Below are 14,026 nucleotides of genomic sequence, written 5' to 3' on the forward strand. Positions count from 1 at the left end.
GGAGTTGAGGAGGGATAACATGGGGACAAGTGCCAGATATAGGTGATGGGGAGGAAGGCAGCAAACCACATTGCCGTGTATGTACCTATGCAACAATCCTGCCTGTTCTTCACATGTACCCCAAAACCTAAAATGCAATAAAAAAAAGAAAGTTATTACCATCAAATGATAGGAAAGAAATCATGATTAGTAAGACAAAATTTACTAGCAAGTATTATTTCCATAGATAGGGCAGAGACCTATTTCTTTGTATCTCTTTCTCTTTAAAAAATATGGATAATTCATTGTCTCATGTATTTCTACTACAAATTTGAATGCCTTAATTCTTTTCTGAAAAGCAATTGGCTGGCCAGACTACCTGCCTACTTGCCTGCCCTCCCTCTCTGCCCTCCCTCTCTGCCTCCCACTTCCTCTCATCCCTTTTTTCTTGTTCTTCTCTTCTTTCCCTCATTCCCTCCTTCCTTTTTTTCTTTACTTTTCCTTCTTTCTGATTTATCTCCTCTCTTCTTTTCATCAATTATTTTTAGCAATAATCTTATCTTTCCCTGTGAGGCTATACTAAAGCTGTATATTCATATTTCAATTCAGTTTTTCTTCTCTACTTTAAAGAAGTTTTTTTATTTATTTTCTTTTTAAGTTTAATATTATTGAACTATATTTGGTATATTGTGATGCTTAGATGCTATTTTGAAAAATATCAGCAAATCATTATAGTATCTCCAAAATATGTATTGCCTTATAAATGCATAAAATATTTTCTATGCTTCTATCTTTTAAAGTATTTAATGCATGCTAGACCTCATTATCTGTAATCCAAATTGTATATCAAATTGGATGTAGAATCTATATAATAAGCTCTCTGTATTTTTGACTTGACCTACCTTAGATTTTCTAATAAAAGAGGCATACCTCCTCTAAAAATTCTATAATCTAGTCTCTCAAGTTGCTCTTTGAATAACTAGAAACTAGCTTGCTTTTTTTCCTGAATAAGGATACAAACTACTTAAAATTTGCCTTTATTCACTCTGTAATCTAGAAATCTATGAGAGAGAATTCAATATGTAGAGACTTCAGTTAGAAAATGGAATGTATTGTCCTGAAATCTTTTGACCATCTTGAACACACCTGCAACTTTATTCCCGTTAAAGAGAAGTAAAAACGTCCAGAAAATCTGAAATCAAAAGGACCTTATTAAATTTGAGAGTTTCATTAGTTGTTAATTCCGTATCCATAAGAAGATGATTTGCATTTATTTTGAAAATCTTTGGACTCAAACAACAAGCAAGAAAGGATGGTACAAAATAAACATCTTTGGTTGTGACTTAATTACAGAGAATCTTGCTGTTGAGGCAAAGAAATTTGAAGGTTAAATCTTTCCAATTTATTTAATTTTGCTCAGAGCATATACTGAACTTACTGAAAGACTTTTTTTATTAATCAGATATGTATTTATATCTTTCAGAAAATGGATATGAATTAAATATAGCAGCAAAATCAATACTTCTAAAATCCCTGTTTTTAACCTGAGCTTACGCGTATTAGCTTAAGGCTGCAAAATATTGCAGTTATTTACATTGGATATTATTAAATTTAATTTGATGTTTTACTTTGTTACTGGAAATGGAAAATTTTTTTTTTGGTGAAGTCTCCCTCTGTTGCCCAGGCTGGAGTGCAGTGGTACAATCTCGGCTCACTGCAAACTCTGCCTCCTGGGTTCAAGCGACTCTCCTGCCTCGGCCTCCTGAGCAGCTGGGATTACAGGTGTATGCCACCATGCCCAGCTATTTTTTTTGTATTTTTGGCAGAGATGGGGTTTCACTTTGCTAGCCAGGCTGGTCTCGAACTCCTGGCCTCATGATCCACCCACCTCAGCCTCCCAAAGTACTGGTATTATAGGCGTGAGCCACTGCGCCTGGCCTATTTTACCTTTTAAATGCTAAAATATTTTATTTTAAAAAGAATCACTGGAATTGTTTAACATTGCAACAATCTGCCTTGAGAACAACTTCGGATTGTGTATATAATTTTACAATTATATCTGTTTCTCATTTGATTCACACCATAACCCTTTGAAACTGGCACCAAGATGTAATGTCTAAATTCTGTTTTCACAATATCTGAAAGAGAGACAGAGTTTATTTAATTTGCTCAAGGTAACCAAGTTAGTAAGTAGTAGGGAGATGGGACTTCAGATCTGGTTCTTACCTGCTTTTGTTATTCATAGGTATTGAATTCTTATTACCTCATTCAAGTTATTTATTTATGTCAGAATGGAAGACCCTATATAACAACCCTTGCTTGGCAGGAAAATGGGGAGAAGCATGTGCATTGGATAACCTTTAAGTTTCCTTCTGATTTTCTCATTCTTTTTCAAAGGTGATTTGCTGTAAGCATTTAAAAGTATTTAAAATACTTTTAAAGTATTTTATTTTTACTCAGGACAAGTGCTAATATTGGTATACTGCTTTACTATTTATCGAGTGAATTCTTTTTTATGATCTTATTTAATGCTATTACCAGTTTTGAGTAGACATTATTATTACAGTATCTCCTAAGGAAAAGAAAAAGAAAATGAGACTAAGTACAGCCATGTGTTGCTTAATGACAGGACTACGTTCTGAGAAATGTCTCATTACATGATTTTGTCATTGTGTGAACATCATAGAGTGCACTTATACAAACCTAAATGGTATAGCCCTATCGCACAGCTAGGCTACATGATATGGCCCGTTGCTCCTGAGTTACATGACTGTACAGCATGTTACTGTACTGAATATGTAGGCAGTTGTAACACAATAGATAAGTAAAGTATTTATGTATCAAAACATATCAAAACAGAAAAGGTACAGTAAAAATGCAGTGTGATAGTCTTTTTGGACAACCATCATATATGAGGGTGCTCTGTTGTTGATCAAATTATCATTATGTGGTGCGTGGTTATAATTTCTCCAGGGTCACAACCTTAGATAGTTTGCATAGCTGGGACTCAAATACAAGTCTTCTAATTTCAGATCTTGTAAAAATAATGCTGGTTTTCAAAGAGAAGTGTTAAAATTTATTTCTTAATTTTTCAGAAATTGTATCAGTAGAAAATTTAGGACCCCTTGGAACTTTCTGAATATTTCTACAACATATTCCTGTTTTTATTTTCTTCATTATTTCCTACATTTAGCAACTAAGTTGAATGTGACTTTAGGACACATTCTGGGCAATGTGTTTTACCATTTACCATAATTTTGTGTTATGTCATATCTGTTTTTCTTGTAAGCTATCAAAATTTTAACTTTGCTTCTATTCAAGTTTCTTCCAAATTTTTTCATTTGCTTCCAAATGAAAATACAGTTTTGTTTAGAATTACTGCTTTTGATTGTTAGATACATATTTTGGTATAATGTATGTTAATAATTATAAATTAATCTTTCTGAGGTTGAGTAATGCAGTTCAGGATTTTTACTTTGAAAACCTCGTGGGAATTAAGTTCAAAATTTTATAGGTAGAATATATTGAATGTGTGTTGAAATTGCATTAATGGTAGAACTTGTCTTTTAAATGTTTCCTTTTTGAAATCATTTCTTACACTTGGAGAACAAAGGTGAAGGAATACAGAAGTATGAACAAGACATATTTAAAGTGTGTTGTGTGCCATGACTGAGAAGTTATTAAACTTTTTTTTTTTTTAATTTTTAACCCTGGGCTGGTATTACAGTTAGCTTCTCAGGGTCCCTTACATACTGTGCTTTCTCTCTCTTTTACATGCTCCTTCAATCTCTTATTCCAATTCTCTGTAGGAATGATGTGTAAATTTTACATCTCCTTGGTGTTATGATAACTTTTTTTTTTTTGTAAACAGGGAATATGCTTGTAACTTCAACTTTTCCTTTAAGCTAAATTTCAGATATGGGCTATCTGGAGACTTCTTAAAAAAAAAAATGGAAGTTGATATCCTCTTCATTTTACTTAACTCATCTAATTAATGAAATAAGTTAAATTTTGCCTATATGAATTATATTAAGTAGTTTAATTGGTTAATCAGTGTGCTCTGTGTGTGCATGTGCATGTGCGTGTGCTTGTGTATGTGTCTCTGTGTGGCATGGGGTGATGGTATTCCAGGTAAGTAAAATAGCCAAATGTTGAGTAAGCAAAAACTTTGAAACCCAATTTTATGTCTTAGTACCTTGAATAATTACTCTAAATTCCCAGCCAGCATCTAGAATTCTTTTAAAATTATTTAATAAAATTTGTCTTGCTCTGCCTAATTTTTTTTTTTTTCCTTCTTAGGGACATAGTTCTCAAACTACTTCAGTATGAGGCATCAACAAATGTAGCAGACAACAAAGGGTATTTTCCTATTCATCTGGCTGCCTGGAAAGGAGATGTGGAAATTGTGAAGATTCTTATTCATCATGGACCATCCCATTCCAGGGTCAATGAACAGGTGCATTTGCCAAATGTTTGCTCGTGCTATAATTTTCTAGTTTTACAAAGGCAAAGCCATATTGAAAATGTGATTATTTTTATCTTTACCCTGCCAAAGGCCTTTTCACTACTGAATTTCCTGAAGCAAAAATTTGAAAAATTCTTTGGTGTTTGGATATGATGTGCAGGCACTAAGTTGGGCATTTGTAAAGATACTTTGTTAACGAGAAAATCCCACGTAAAGGAAGTAGTTGTAATATTTTTGCCTGTCTTATATAATCATCCATTTTATAGCCATTGACTATTTAAAGATAGAACAGAATTCATGTTTATAATGAGAATTAGAATGTTTCTTAATACAATTTTAAATTCTAAAACAATGATATGCCTATCATTTGCATAATGCTTTACCATTTACTTAGCACTTTCACGATTAAGTACTCTGGTGAATCAAAATGCGAAATATAGCATATACAGTTGCTTGTCACATATTGTTAAAAATTTTTGATATATATGTATACACACACAAACACATATGCTCAGAATAAGTTGAATAAAACACACCAGCAGTATGATTCTGTCATATAATGTATCTGTAAGTACACAATATCTATATTACACATAATAGACATATTTTTAAAATAATGCCATTGTCAGTATTCTAAACAGATAAGACCACAGATTCCAGAAAGTAAAATATGGTCGCCTAATACAGTATGATAACAAACATCTTGAGCTCTGCATGCCCCCTACTGTTCCCATTTTGTAAAACTGTATTTGAAAACCAGCAGGCAGTCTAACAATTGAATTACAGTCACGGCATTAAGCTGCAGGTTGGCAGTTGTCCAATATCAATGCAAGCAGGTTACTTTAGGGCAAGCATATCTAATAAAGCACAATTAGCATATTGTTTAAATGGATGCAGACTTTGCCAGACTTTCAATGAAATTCAGACTGAAGGATAAAAAGTAGCAATCACTGTAAACAGCAAAGGCAAGAAAAACACATATTTTTTCAAGGAAAATATGTATGCAGCTGCTGAAAGGACTAATTAGAAAATAATTTTATTAATGTGAAAAGTATCATTAATATTTGTCACAATAAAAATTTCCATGTTTACAGGTTACAAAAATGCAGGATTTTTAATAAAAATGCACCCAGTCTTTAAAACATGACAGACATGGCTATCTTTATCATCATCTCATGCTAAAGGGAAATGTATGACAGTGCTCTTCCTCAGAAAACCAAAACTTAGATCATTTATGTGATGAGCCATCTGGTGGTTATTCTTAAAATTGTCTGAATGCCGCAAAGCAAACCTGAAATAATAAAATGGAAAAACAATCCAAGGTTAAACAAGAGGATGTTAGTTTTTACAAACAAAATGTTTTTAAATGACATGAAAATAAGAAATAACATATAGTATTCATTTACATTTGAATGTGAAAAGTTATGGTATGTTTTAAAGAGATACTTGTTTTTGGTAATGTTGAACAGATCAATTAAATTACAAAAAAGTGCCTTTTTAAGGAGACTGTATTCAGAGTTCTTTGTTCACCTCTATTGCTTTGTGTGTGGTTTCTATTGGCAACAAGTTGAAACTTCCTTATGATTTTTATACCGTAATTTCAGTAGTTTTGTTTGTTGTATATGTATATTCTCTTTTAATGCTGACCATAGTTTTCCCATTCCATGCCATTTCTCCTAAATTTTTTGATGTGGGATTTTTATTTTTATAGATAATTTTTAGTGTTAGCTTTTTTTTTTCTTCTGAATAGGACAGAACTTCTCGTTAATTATAAACTCTTATGTATTTAAATAATAAAGGAAATAAAAATGGTAATTAACATTTATGGAGACATAAGGTAAAGTGGGCACTGTTCTAAACACTTCCACCTGTCAAATGTTATGTAATTAATTCTCACGATAATCCTCTGAATTGATAATGTCACTTCCATTTTATAGTTGAGAAATCATGCTCCATAAAACTAAACAACTTGTCGAAGGCCACATGTTACTGAGTGAATGAAACTGAGACTGGGACTCAGGACGCTGACTCCAGAGCCCTTTACACAAAGCACATTGGTATTGTCATCCTAAATCCGATCATTTAATGGATTGTTTACTGTATGCCAGGCATTGTGCAAAATACTTCATCTATGTTATCTTACTAACCTCTAGATTATTGCTGCTACTTTATATATGGAGTTACAGCCTTAGAGAGAGAAATAAATTGACCGTAACATCACAGCTACTAAGAAATGCAGCCAGTGTTTGAACGCAGGTTTTTCTGATCCAAAGCCTAAGCTCTCAACCAGTAATACATTATGTTATGTTAAAATTATGCATCATAGTCAAGGCTTCATTCTGATTTCTGAAAGTTATCTTTGGTTTCTAATATAGCTTTCTTTAAAAATATTTATATTCTACATTATAATATTTAAAGTTTATAAAGCATTTAAAAATGTTATCTCTTTTTGTTTATTAACATTATAAGGTTTATAGGAAAAATAATATTCTCATTGTACACATAAGATAGGTTTGGCGAGATCAAGTAATTTACATGTTAACACTTCAACCTAGGTCTTGTTCATCATTCTAAACAAAGTGGACTCCACTCTGATTATTTTTCCAATTTAAATTTCCTTTAAATTAAAAATTTTCAGTTTCTTTAAATTTCATTAATCTTTCCCTTCTTTCACCTTCTCATCCTCTTTATATATGTGTGTGTGTGTGTGTGTGTGTATATATATATATATGTGTATATATATATATATATATTTTAACATTAGGGCAAAACCCACAATGGCCTTATCTCAAAAATACATTGCCCTTGCCATTCACCAAAACTTGAATCCAACTCTTGTTAGATGTTTTACTTTGAAGCAAGATCTTTTGGTAAATGGCTTTTGTCAGCTAGTTTTGTTCTGGAAGCATCCCAATATTTCTGAGAATACCATTTGGTAAAAAAAAAGGAATTAAAAACCTTATAAGACATACTAGCGTAGACATACTAGTAATTATTAATCAGTACTTCTTCACAGCCTATTTATTTCAAATTAGATGTTTTTTAGATCACTTGTAAGCATACACAAATACACAATCATGCTTTTGTAAAAGTACCACCATTGTCATGGCCACTGGGGTGACAATTTAAGTATGTGTTGATCATGGATAAAATCTGTGAACATTTCCTCTGAGTTGGTTTTGAATGATTGAAATAATTTCCCTTGGGATCTGAACAGTGCTAATTGGCGTTATTAAAAAATTTTTAATTTTGCTCTTATAATTTCCTAGGCTCACGGCTCTATAACAGTAGAGAGGCCTTTGAGGAATCATCATTTCATAATTGGCCTTTCTCTTTTCTCAAAGAGATTTTGTATTTTTGAAAAATGAGATTGAATCTTTTTCAGACCAAGGGGAAATTTGGGTTGGTCAGAAGGTATATATCTATATCATATTTTCATGGTGTGAAGTAATAAGATTGGCTGTTCTATAAGCTTGTTAAGAAAGACAGATAAGAAGACAAAGGAGTCTAAACCTATACATGATCAGTGTTTATGAAGTAGTTTATAGTAATACTTTCAAACCAAGTAAAGAATGACTGCCAACAAATAATGGAAGAAACAGTACCCTCAGCTGGATTCCTCATCTAACAGGTCTTAACTTTTCATTGATTATCTTGAAAGAGTAGATTTCCCCTCTGGGTTTGACCTTCAAATGCTCTAACTTAATACTTATAAGAACCCTTTCCTACTGCTATTTTCCCCTTGTCATTCTACTCCTTTTTAAATTTTCAAATCTTCCCTCTAGACTCTCAACTTACTTGCATTCTTCTATCATCCAGGGCAAGCTTGAGTTACTTTCTGGAACATTAAGATTTGTTTGGGTCTGAACACTCCTTTTCCTTTTGTTTTAGTCAGAACAGCTATCTAAACAGCTAATTCCTATTCTCTGTTGGTGTTTTTCTGAGCAAAATTTCTAGAAATTCTGCTTTCAGATCACTAATTCCCAGCTCTTCTTTGGCAATATAGCAACACATGGCAGACAACGTGGTATAGTGGAAAGAGCATGGGTTTTGGATTTTGTCAGATACAGATGCAAAGTATCTTAATTCTGCTTGGACATGTAATTTAACCTTTTTGTATTTTTGTTTTCTTGTCCATGAAGTAGAGAATTTTAATATAAATTTTGGAGGATTGTTGTAAGAGTTAAATGAGACAATATATATAGTTTTTAGGCACTCAACAAATAGTAGTAGTAATAGTTCTTATTTTGGAAGGTGGTATGTGTGATGGTTAAAAACACCAACTTTGGGTCTTGGCTACTTGCATTCAAATCCTGGTCCTACCATAAATGGCTGTATAACAGAAGTCCAGTTATTCAACTACTCAGTGCCTCAGTTTCCTCATCTGTAAAATGGTATCTATTTCATAATGAGGATTAAACAAGTAAACATATAAAATGCAACTATGTGTAGTACATAGTGTTAGCTATGATGATGGTGGCAGCTGCTCTTTTTTTCCAGAACCCTCATTTAGGGTCATTGCATTTTTATTACTAAAATTTCTTGTTCATTTTTCTCCTGACCCTTCCACCACCTGACATACCTATACACCATTTATCTATATTGCACAAATAGTCTGAAGGGTCCATCTGCCTCATAACTGGGTTCTGTTTAATGTATCTTAACATTTTAAAAAATCTTGATAAATTTTTAGGAAAATCTCATTGATTTTCAACTGAAACACTTATAAACTGAATATGTAGTACTGTGATACTCCTAGTAACTTGTCTGGAAATTGGTCTAGGTCCAGCCTCACAATCCATGATTATATTTCAAAAAGATACTTTTATATCTTAGAACCAAAATATTTTCATTTTCTTTGCAAAAAAGGCAATGATTTGTACTTATATGGAAAATAAAATGAAACTTAACTTGGGAAACCTTTCTATAAATCTTTTGTTACCAAGAATTTACCTTCTCATCTACTTTTTTGGGAGGCAGGTCTACTAAAAGTCTGTTATAATTATTATTGATCTCTCTCATTAATAAATGTCTAAAGATGTGATGCACAGTGCAGATTTCACTGTCTGTCTGGACTCAGCAGGGCCTCTGACAAGCATGGCTAAATCATTTATCATTTTTGGAAGTTGGCATATATGATAGAGGGAAATGTTGGATTTTTTTCTATTAAAGTGATAAAAATAAATATTTTTGATTCAATGAATCCTAGATACTTTTATCAAATATAAAATTTCATTAGGCATACCTGTTAAAATGGATAAATCTTAACTTACATTTTCAAAGCATTGCAGGTTTTAAATTACTGTGTTAATATTTTGATAACTAATTGAATTTCTGAAAATGTGCCTTTTAAAAAATCTTTGTTTTAAACAGAACAATGAAAACGAAACTGCCCTACACTGTGCAGCTCAATATGGACACTCAGAAGTAGTTGCTGTTCTCCTAGAAGAGCTCACTGACCCGACAATTAGGAATAGCAAGCTAGAAACACCTTTGGACTTGGCGGCACTCTACGGACGGCTGAGAGTGGTAAAAATGATCATCAGTGCACATCCTAACTTAATGAGCTGCAACACTCGCAAGCACACGCCACTTCATCTTGCTGCGCGCAATGGCCACAAAGCAGTCGTGCAGGTGCTGCTGGAGGCAGGAATGGATGTGAGCTGTCAAGTGAGTCAGCTTTTAGCTACACTTTGAAAGTGATGATGCCTTTGCTTGGCTTTGGGGTTCACATGTGAAAACCTATATGTAGAAATCTTTTAATCAAATTGTTCACAAGTATTTTTGTAACTGCTAAATTCAGGGTACTCTACTGTCTGCTTTGGGGAAATATGAAGAGCTACAAGGCATAATGTCTAACCTTATTTTAATTTGAGGGCTATACACATGAGAAGTTAGTAGATGGCAGTTGTGTGTGGTATCATTAGTAGTTGTTTCGTTTCTCCCAGTATCTAGCACACAGCCTAACATACATTAGGAATCCAGTCAAAGTTTAATTAATGAATGGAACAAAATTCACTTTAACATTGTTGTATATGTATTTTTTGTGTTTAGCATGTTGACATATTTAGAATTCAGTTCTCACAGCTGTTCTGTGGGATTGAGAGCTATTAAGTTTCAGTTAAGAGATGAAGAATCAGATTCAAAGACTTAAGAAATTTGCCTAAGGACACATAGTTGATAAAACCAGAATGTGAATTTAGACTTACTGATTAAAGTCTTTGCCTCTTTCCACTGTAATGTACTGTCTATGCATAAGTAATGAAGGAATGATCATTATGCCTAAAGGCAACTGGAAAAAGAAATTGAAAAGGTGTGATTTGAGGTGAGCGTTGGAGGAAGAATAGCATTTGGATAGGTTTTGTTTCTCCCCAAGAAATGGGCAACCTACTTTAAAAAGTTAATTTAATTTAATATATTTTATTATTATTTTTGAGACAGTCTTTCTCTGTTGCCCAAGCTAGAGTACAGTGGTGGGTGGCATGATCTCAGCTCACTGCAGCCTCCACTTCCTGGGCTCAGGTGATCCTTCTGCCTCAGCCTCTCTAGTAGTTGGTGGAACTGCAGGTATACACCACCATGCCCCGCTAAGTTTTGTATTTTTTGTAGAGATGAGATCTGCTCTGTTGCCCAGGCTGGTCTTAAACTCCTGGGCTCAAGCAATCCTTCCACCTTGGCATCCCCAAGTGCTGGGATTATAGGCATGGGCTACTGGGCTGGCCACAAACTACTTTTAGTGTCCTGTCTTAAGTTATCCCAACTCCAGGATTAGTCTTTTTTTTTTTTTTTAAACAGTTTTCTCCTTTCATGGTTATTTCTTGGTTGATGGCAGCATTCTTATCTTCCAGAGGCTTTTTTGCTTTCTGTCATATTGTGACCTTCTCCCCTTATTAGTAAGCCATTGCTGTGAAACAAACTATCCCAAAACTTAGTGGCTTAACACAGTAACTCTATTTAGCTCCTAATTCTGTGATTGGTTAATTCTGTGATTGGCAATTTAGTTTAAGCTCAACTAACGGTTCTTCTGGTCTTGGCTGGGTTCTCTCCTGTGTGGGATCAACTGCAAGTCAATTATTTGTTTCTGTTTCAGAGGCTGGCTAGATGTTGTCTAGGGAATCCAGTCAAAGTTTAGGTGATAAGTGAGACTGCCACTTGTCTGTCATGATTCAGCAGGTCAGCCTGGGCTCATTCACATGGCATGCATGGTTTTGAGAGAGAGAACAGAATTGTACAAGGCTTCTTGAGGCCTAGGCTTGGAACAAGCACACCTTCACTTCTGCCATGTTTGCTTGGTTGAAGCAAGTCATAAAGGCAACCCATATTCAAGGAGTGGGAAAATAGAGTCTACCTGTGAATTAGAAGAGGATGTGCATTGTAAAAGGATGTGAATACCTAGAGGGAATAAATGTGGGAAATTTTACAAATAATTTACACACTCTGGGTGGAATGTGTGCTCAAAGATGGGGTTATTTTTCCTAGGAATTGTTCAGAGATTGAATCCTGTATTTCCAGAGTTTTCTTTATTGAATTTAGAAAAATCTCAGGCCTTCCAATCTCAGATTTAAGGCTAGCACCCTGAACCAGAGTTTTCTTTAGAGCTTTGCCTGCATTATTTAGTAGTTTAGATATTTGTAATATCTTTTCTCAATTTCTTATTTATTCAACTTTGGCAGCCTCTCATAAAAGCATAACAATTTTTCCTAACAGTCATATTAAGGAAAAACAATCTTTCTCCTCAAAGGTATTGAAAATAAGTAGCTATGCTTACTATTGTAGGTTATTTACTTAAAAGTTGTTTAATGATAAACTAGATGTTTATTGTATAAATGTTGAATTTCTCTAATGTGGATGTACTGCTTTCATGACACTTCTGTAAAATTTCTAAACTTGATTGCCCAGACTGCATTATAACCAAGAACTTTCACTCTGACTGAGGTCAGTAAGCCTCTTGGTATCCCTGGCCAAGATCTTTTCATGTTTTGTACTAGATGACATGACCAGAAGGGAAAGAGTTTAGATTCAGTTTTATAAATATATACGATGTGTCCTTTTTTTCTGCAGAACACTGTATTTTATGCTTTTGGAGAATAAAAAATAAAAAATATATCTGCCCCACACTTAGTGGAGGAGACAAAAAATTTGCAAGAATAACTCCCATCCATGACACATAATAAATGCTAAAACAAAGAGCTGTGGATCTACAGGTGAGGAAAATATGGATTTTAAGAGGGAGAACATGAGAAGTCATTGATGGAAATGACATTTGAAGAAGACATTTGAAAGTCCAACAGGACTTTGAATTTTAGGTGAAATTTAGCTTGCATATGTGCATTTTTTGGCTAAAGAGTATTTTAAAATATTTAATTTGAGTGCTTTTAAATGGGGTAAATGCTTTCCTAGGCTCCGACCTCATTCTACCATTTTATATCATTGCCAGTGTCATTCCTTTAGATTTTCTGCTTAGTCTTCACTACATTTGGATTTGTCACTCATGTATCAGAGGAAAGGCAGACAATATATTTAGATCACTTTGAACACCTAATCAAAAGCATCAGGGGTGGTATCTGAGTAAGGTGGGCAACTTTTGTGTTGCTATAACCTCTTTCATTGACACTCACTCTAAGAGTTGCAGTAGAACTGACAATAGCGTTCTAAAATATTTCTCAATAAAATGAATATTCCATCATATATTTAGCCTTAGTTGATATTTTGCTTTTGTTATTGTTGCTTTGTTCATAGAAAACATGTTTTTTTGGTCTCATTGCCTTTTTTGGGGGGGATGAATATTTTATTACTCAAATTAATTGTTACCAAGTTTTCCCCATCAGACTCAGTACAAAATTTTTTAATATCAAGTAGGTGTTTGTTGATATTCTCACTGGCTGACAGTGAACAATGCTAGCTAGTAACCTTAAATTGTTTTAGTAGCTTTAATATTCATTAAACTGCTCTAGTTAACCTGGGGAATTAGCAGTATTAAAAGTAATCCCATTTGGTAAATTATAGTATTGTACTTTTAGACTACAATTACATTTAAGTTATTATGAATAAATCTTTAAAATTAATAGATAGTTTTTGAGGATCTTGTCTTTTCCTAGTAATTACATATGATTTTATTTTATTTTGCTTTTTTTTTTTTTTAAAGGCAGGGTCTTACTCTGCCACCCAGGCTGAAGTGCAGGGGTGTGATCATGGCTCACTTTAGCCTAGACCTCCCAAGCTCAAGTAATCCTCCTGCTTCAGCCTCCTGAGTAGGTGGGACTCTAGGCATGTGTAGCCATGCTCAGCTAACTTCTCAGTTTTTATAGAGAAGGGGTCTCACTATGTTGCCCAGGTTGATCTCAAACTCCTGGGCTCAAGTGATCCTCCTGTTTTGGCCATCCAAAGTGCTGGCATTACAAATGTGAGCCACTGCACCCAGCCTATGTATGTTTTTAAATGCAGCATTGATGTTAGTATTTGCTCTAGAGGTTTATTTTCTACATCATTACTCTCTGAGTAATTTTAAATTATAACACATATTTAAAATAGTAGTAATGCTTTGGGTAAATTTCATATCATATTTACTTATAAACCCTTTAG

General features: G+C 33.8%; 1 protein-coding gene across 20 annotated transcripts in view; it reads left to right on the plus strand.

Moving 5' to 3' along the window:
* The window catches only part of ANKS1B (ankyrin repeat and sterile alpha motif domain containing 1B), a 1,270,775-nt gene that overhangs the window by 175,479 nt on the left and 1,081,270 nt on the right, over positions 1–14,026 (plus strand). For all 20 annotated transcript variants that reach the window (XM_012469266.3, XM_012469273.3, XM_012469264.3 and 17 more), the window contains exons 3-4: positions 4,279–4,435; positions 9,818–10,114. In XM_012469266.3, coding sequence (XP_012324689.1) covers positions 4,279–4,435; positions 9,818–10,114 — 454 coding nt within the window. The remainder of the gene's footprint in view (positions 1–4,278; positions 4,436–9,817; positions 10,115–14,026) is intronic.

Source organism: Aotus nancymaae, unplaced genomic scaffold, assembly GCF_030222135.1.
Source record: "Aotus nancymaae isolate 86718 unplaced genomic scaffold, 86718_ANA_hifiasm-v0.15.2.pri h1tg000016l, whole genome shotgun sequence".
Taxonomy (NCBI): domain Eukaryota; kingdom Metazoa; phylum Chordata; class Mammalia; order Primates; family Aotidae; genus Aotus; species Aotus nancymaae.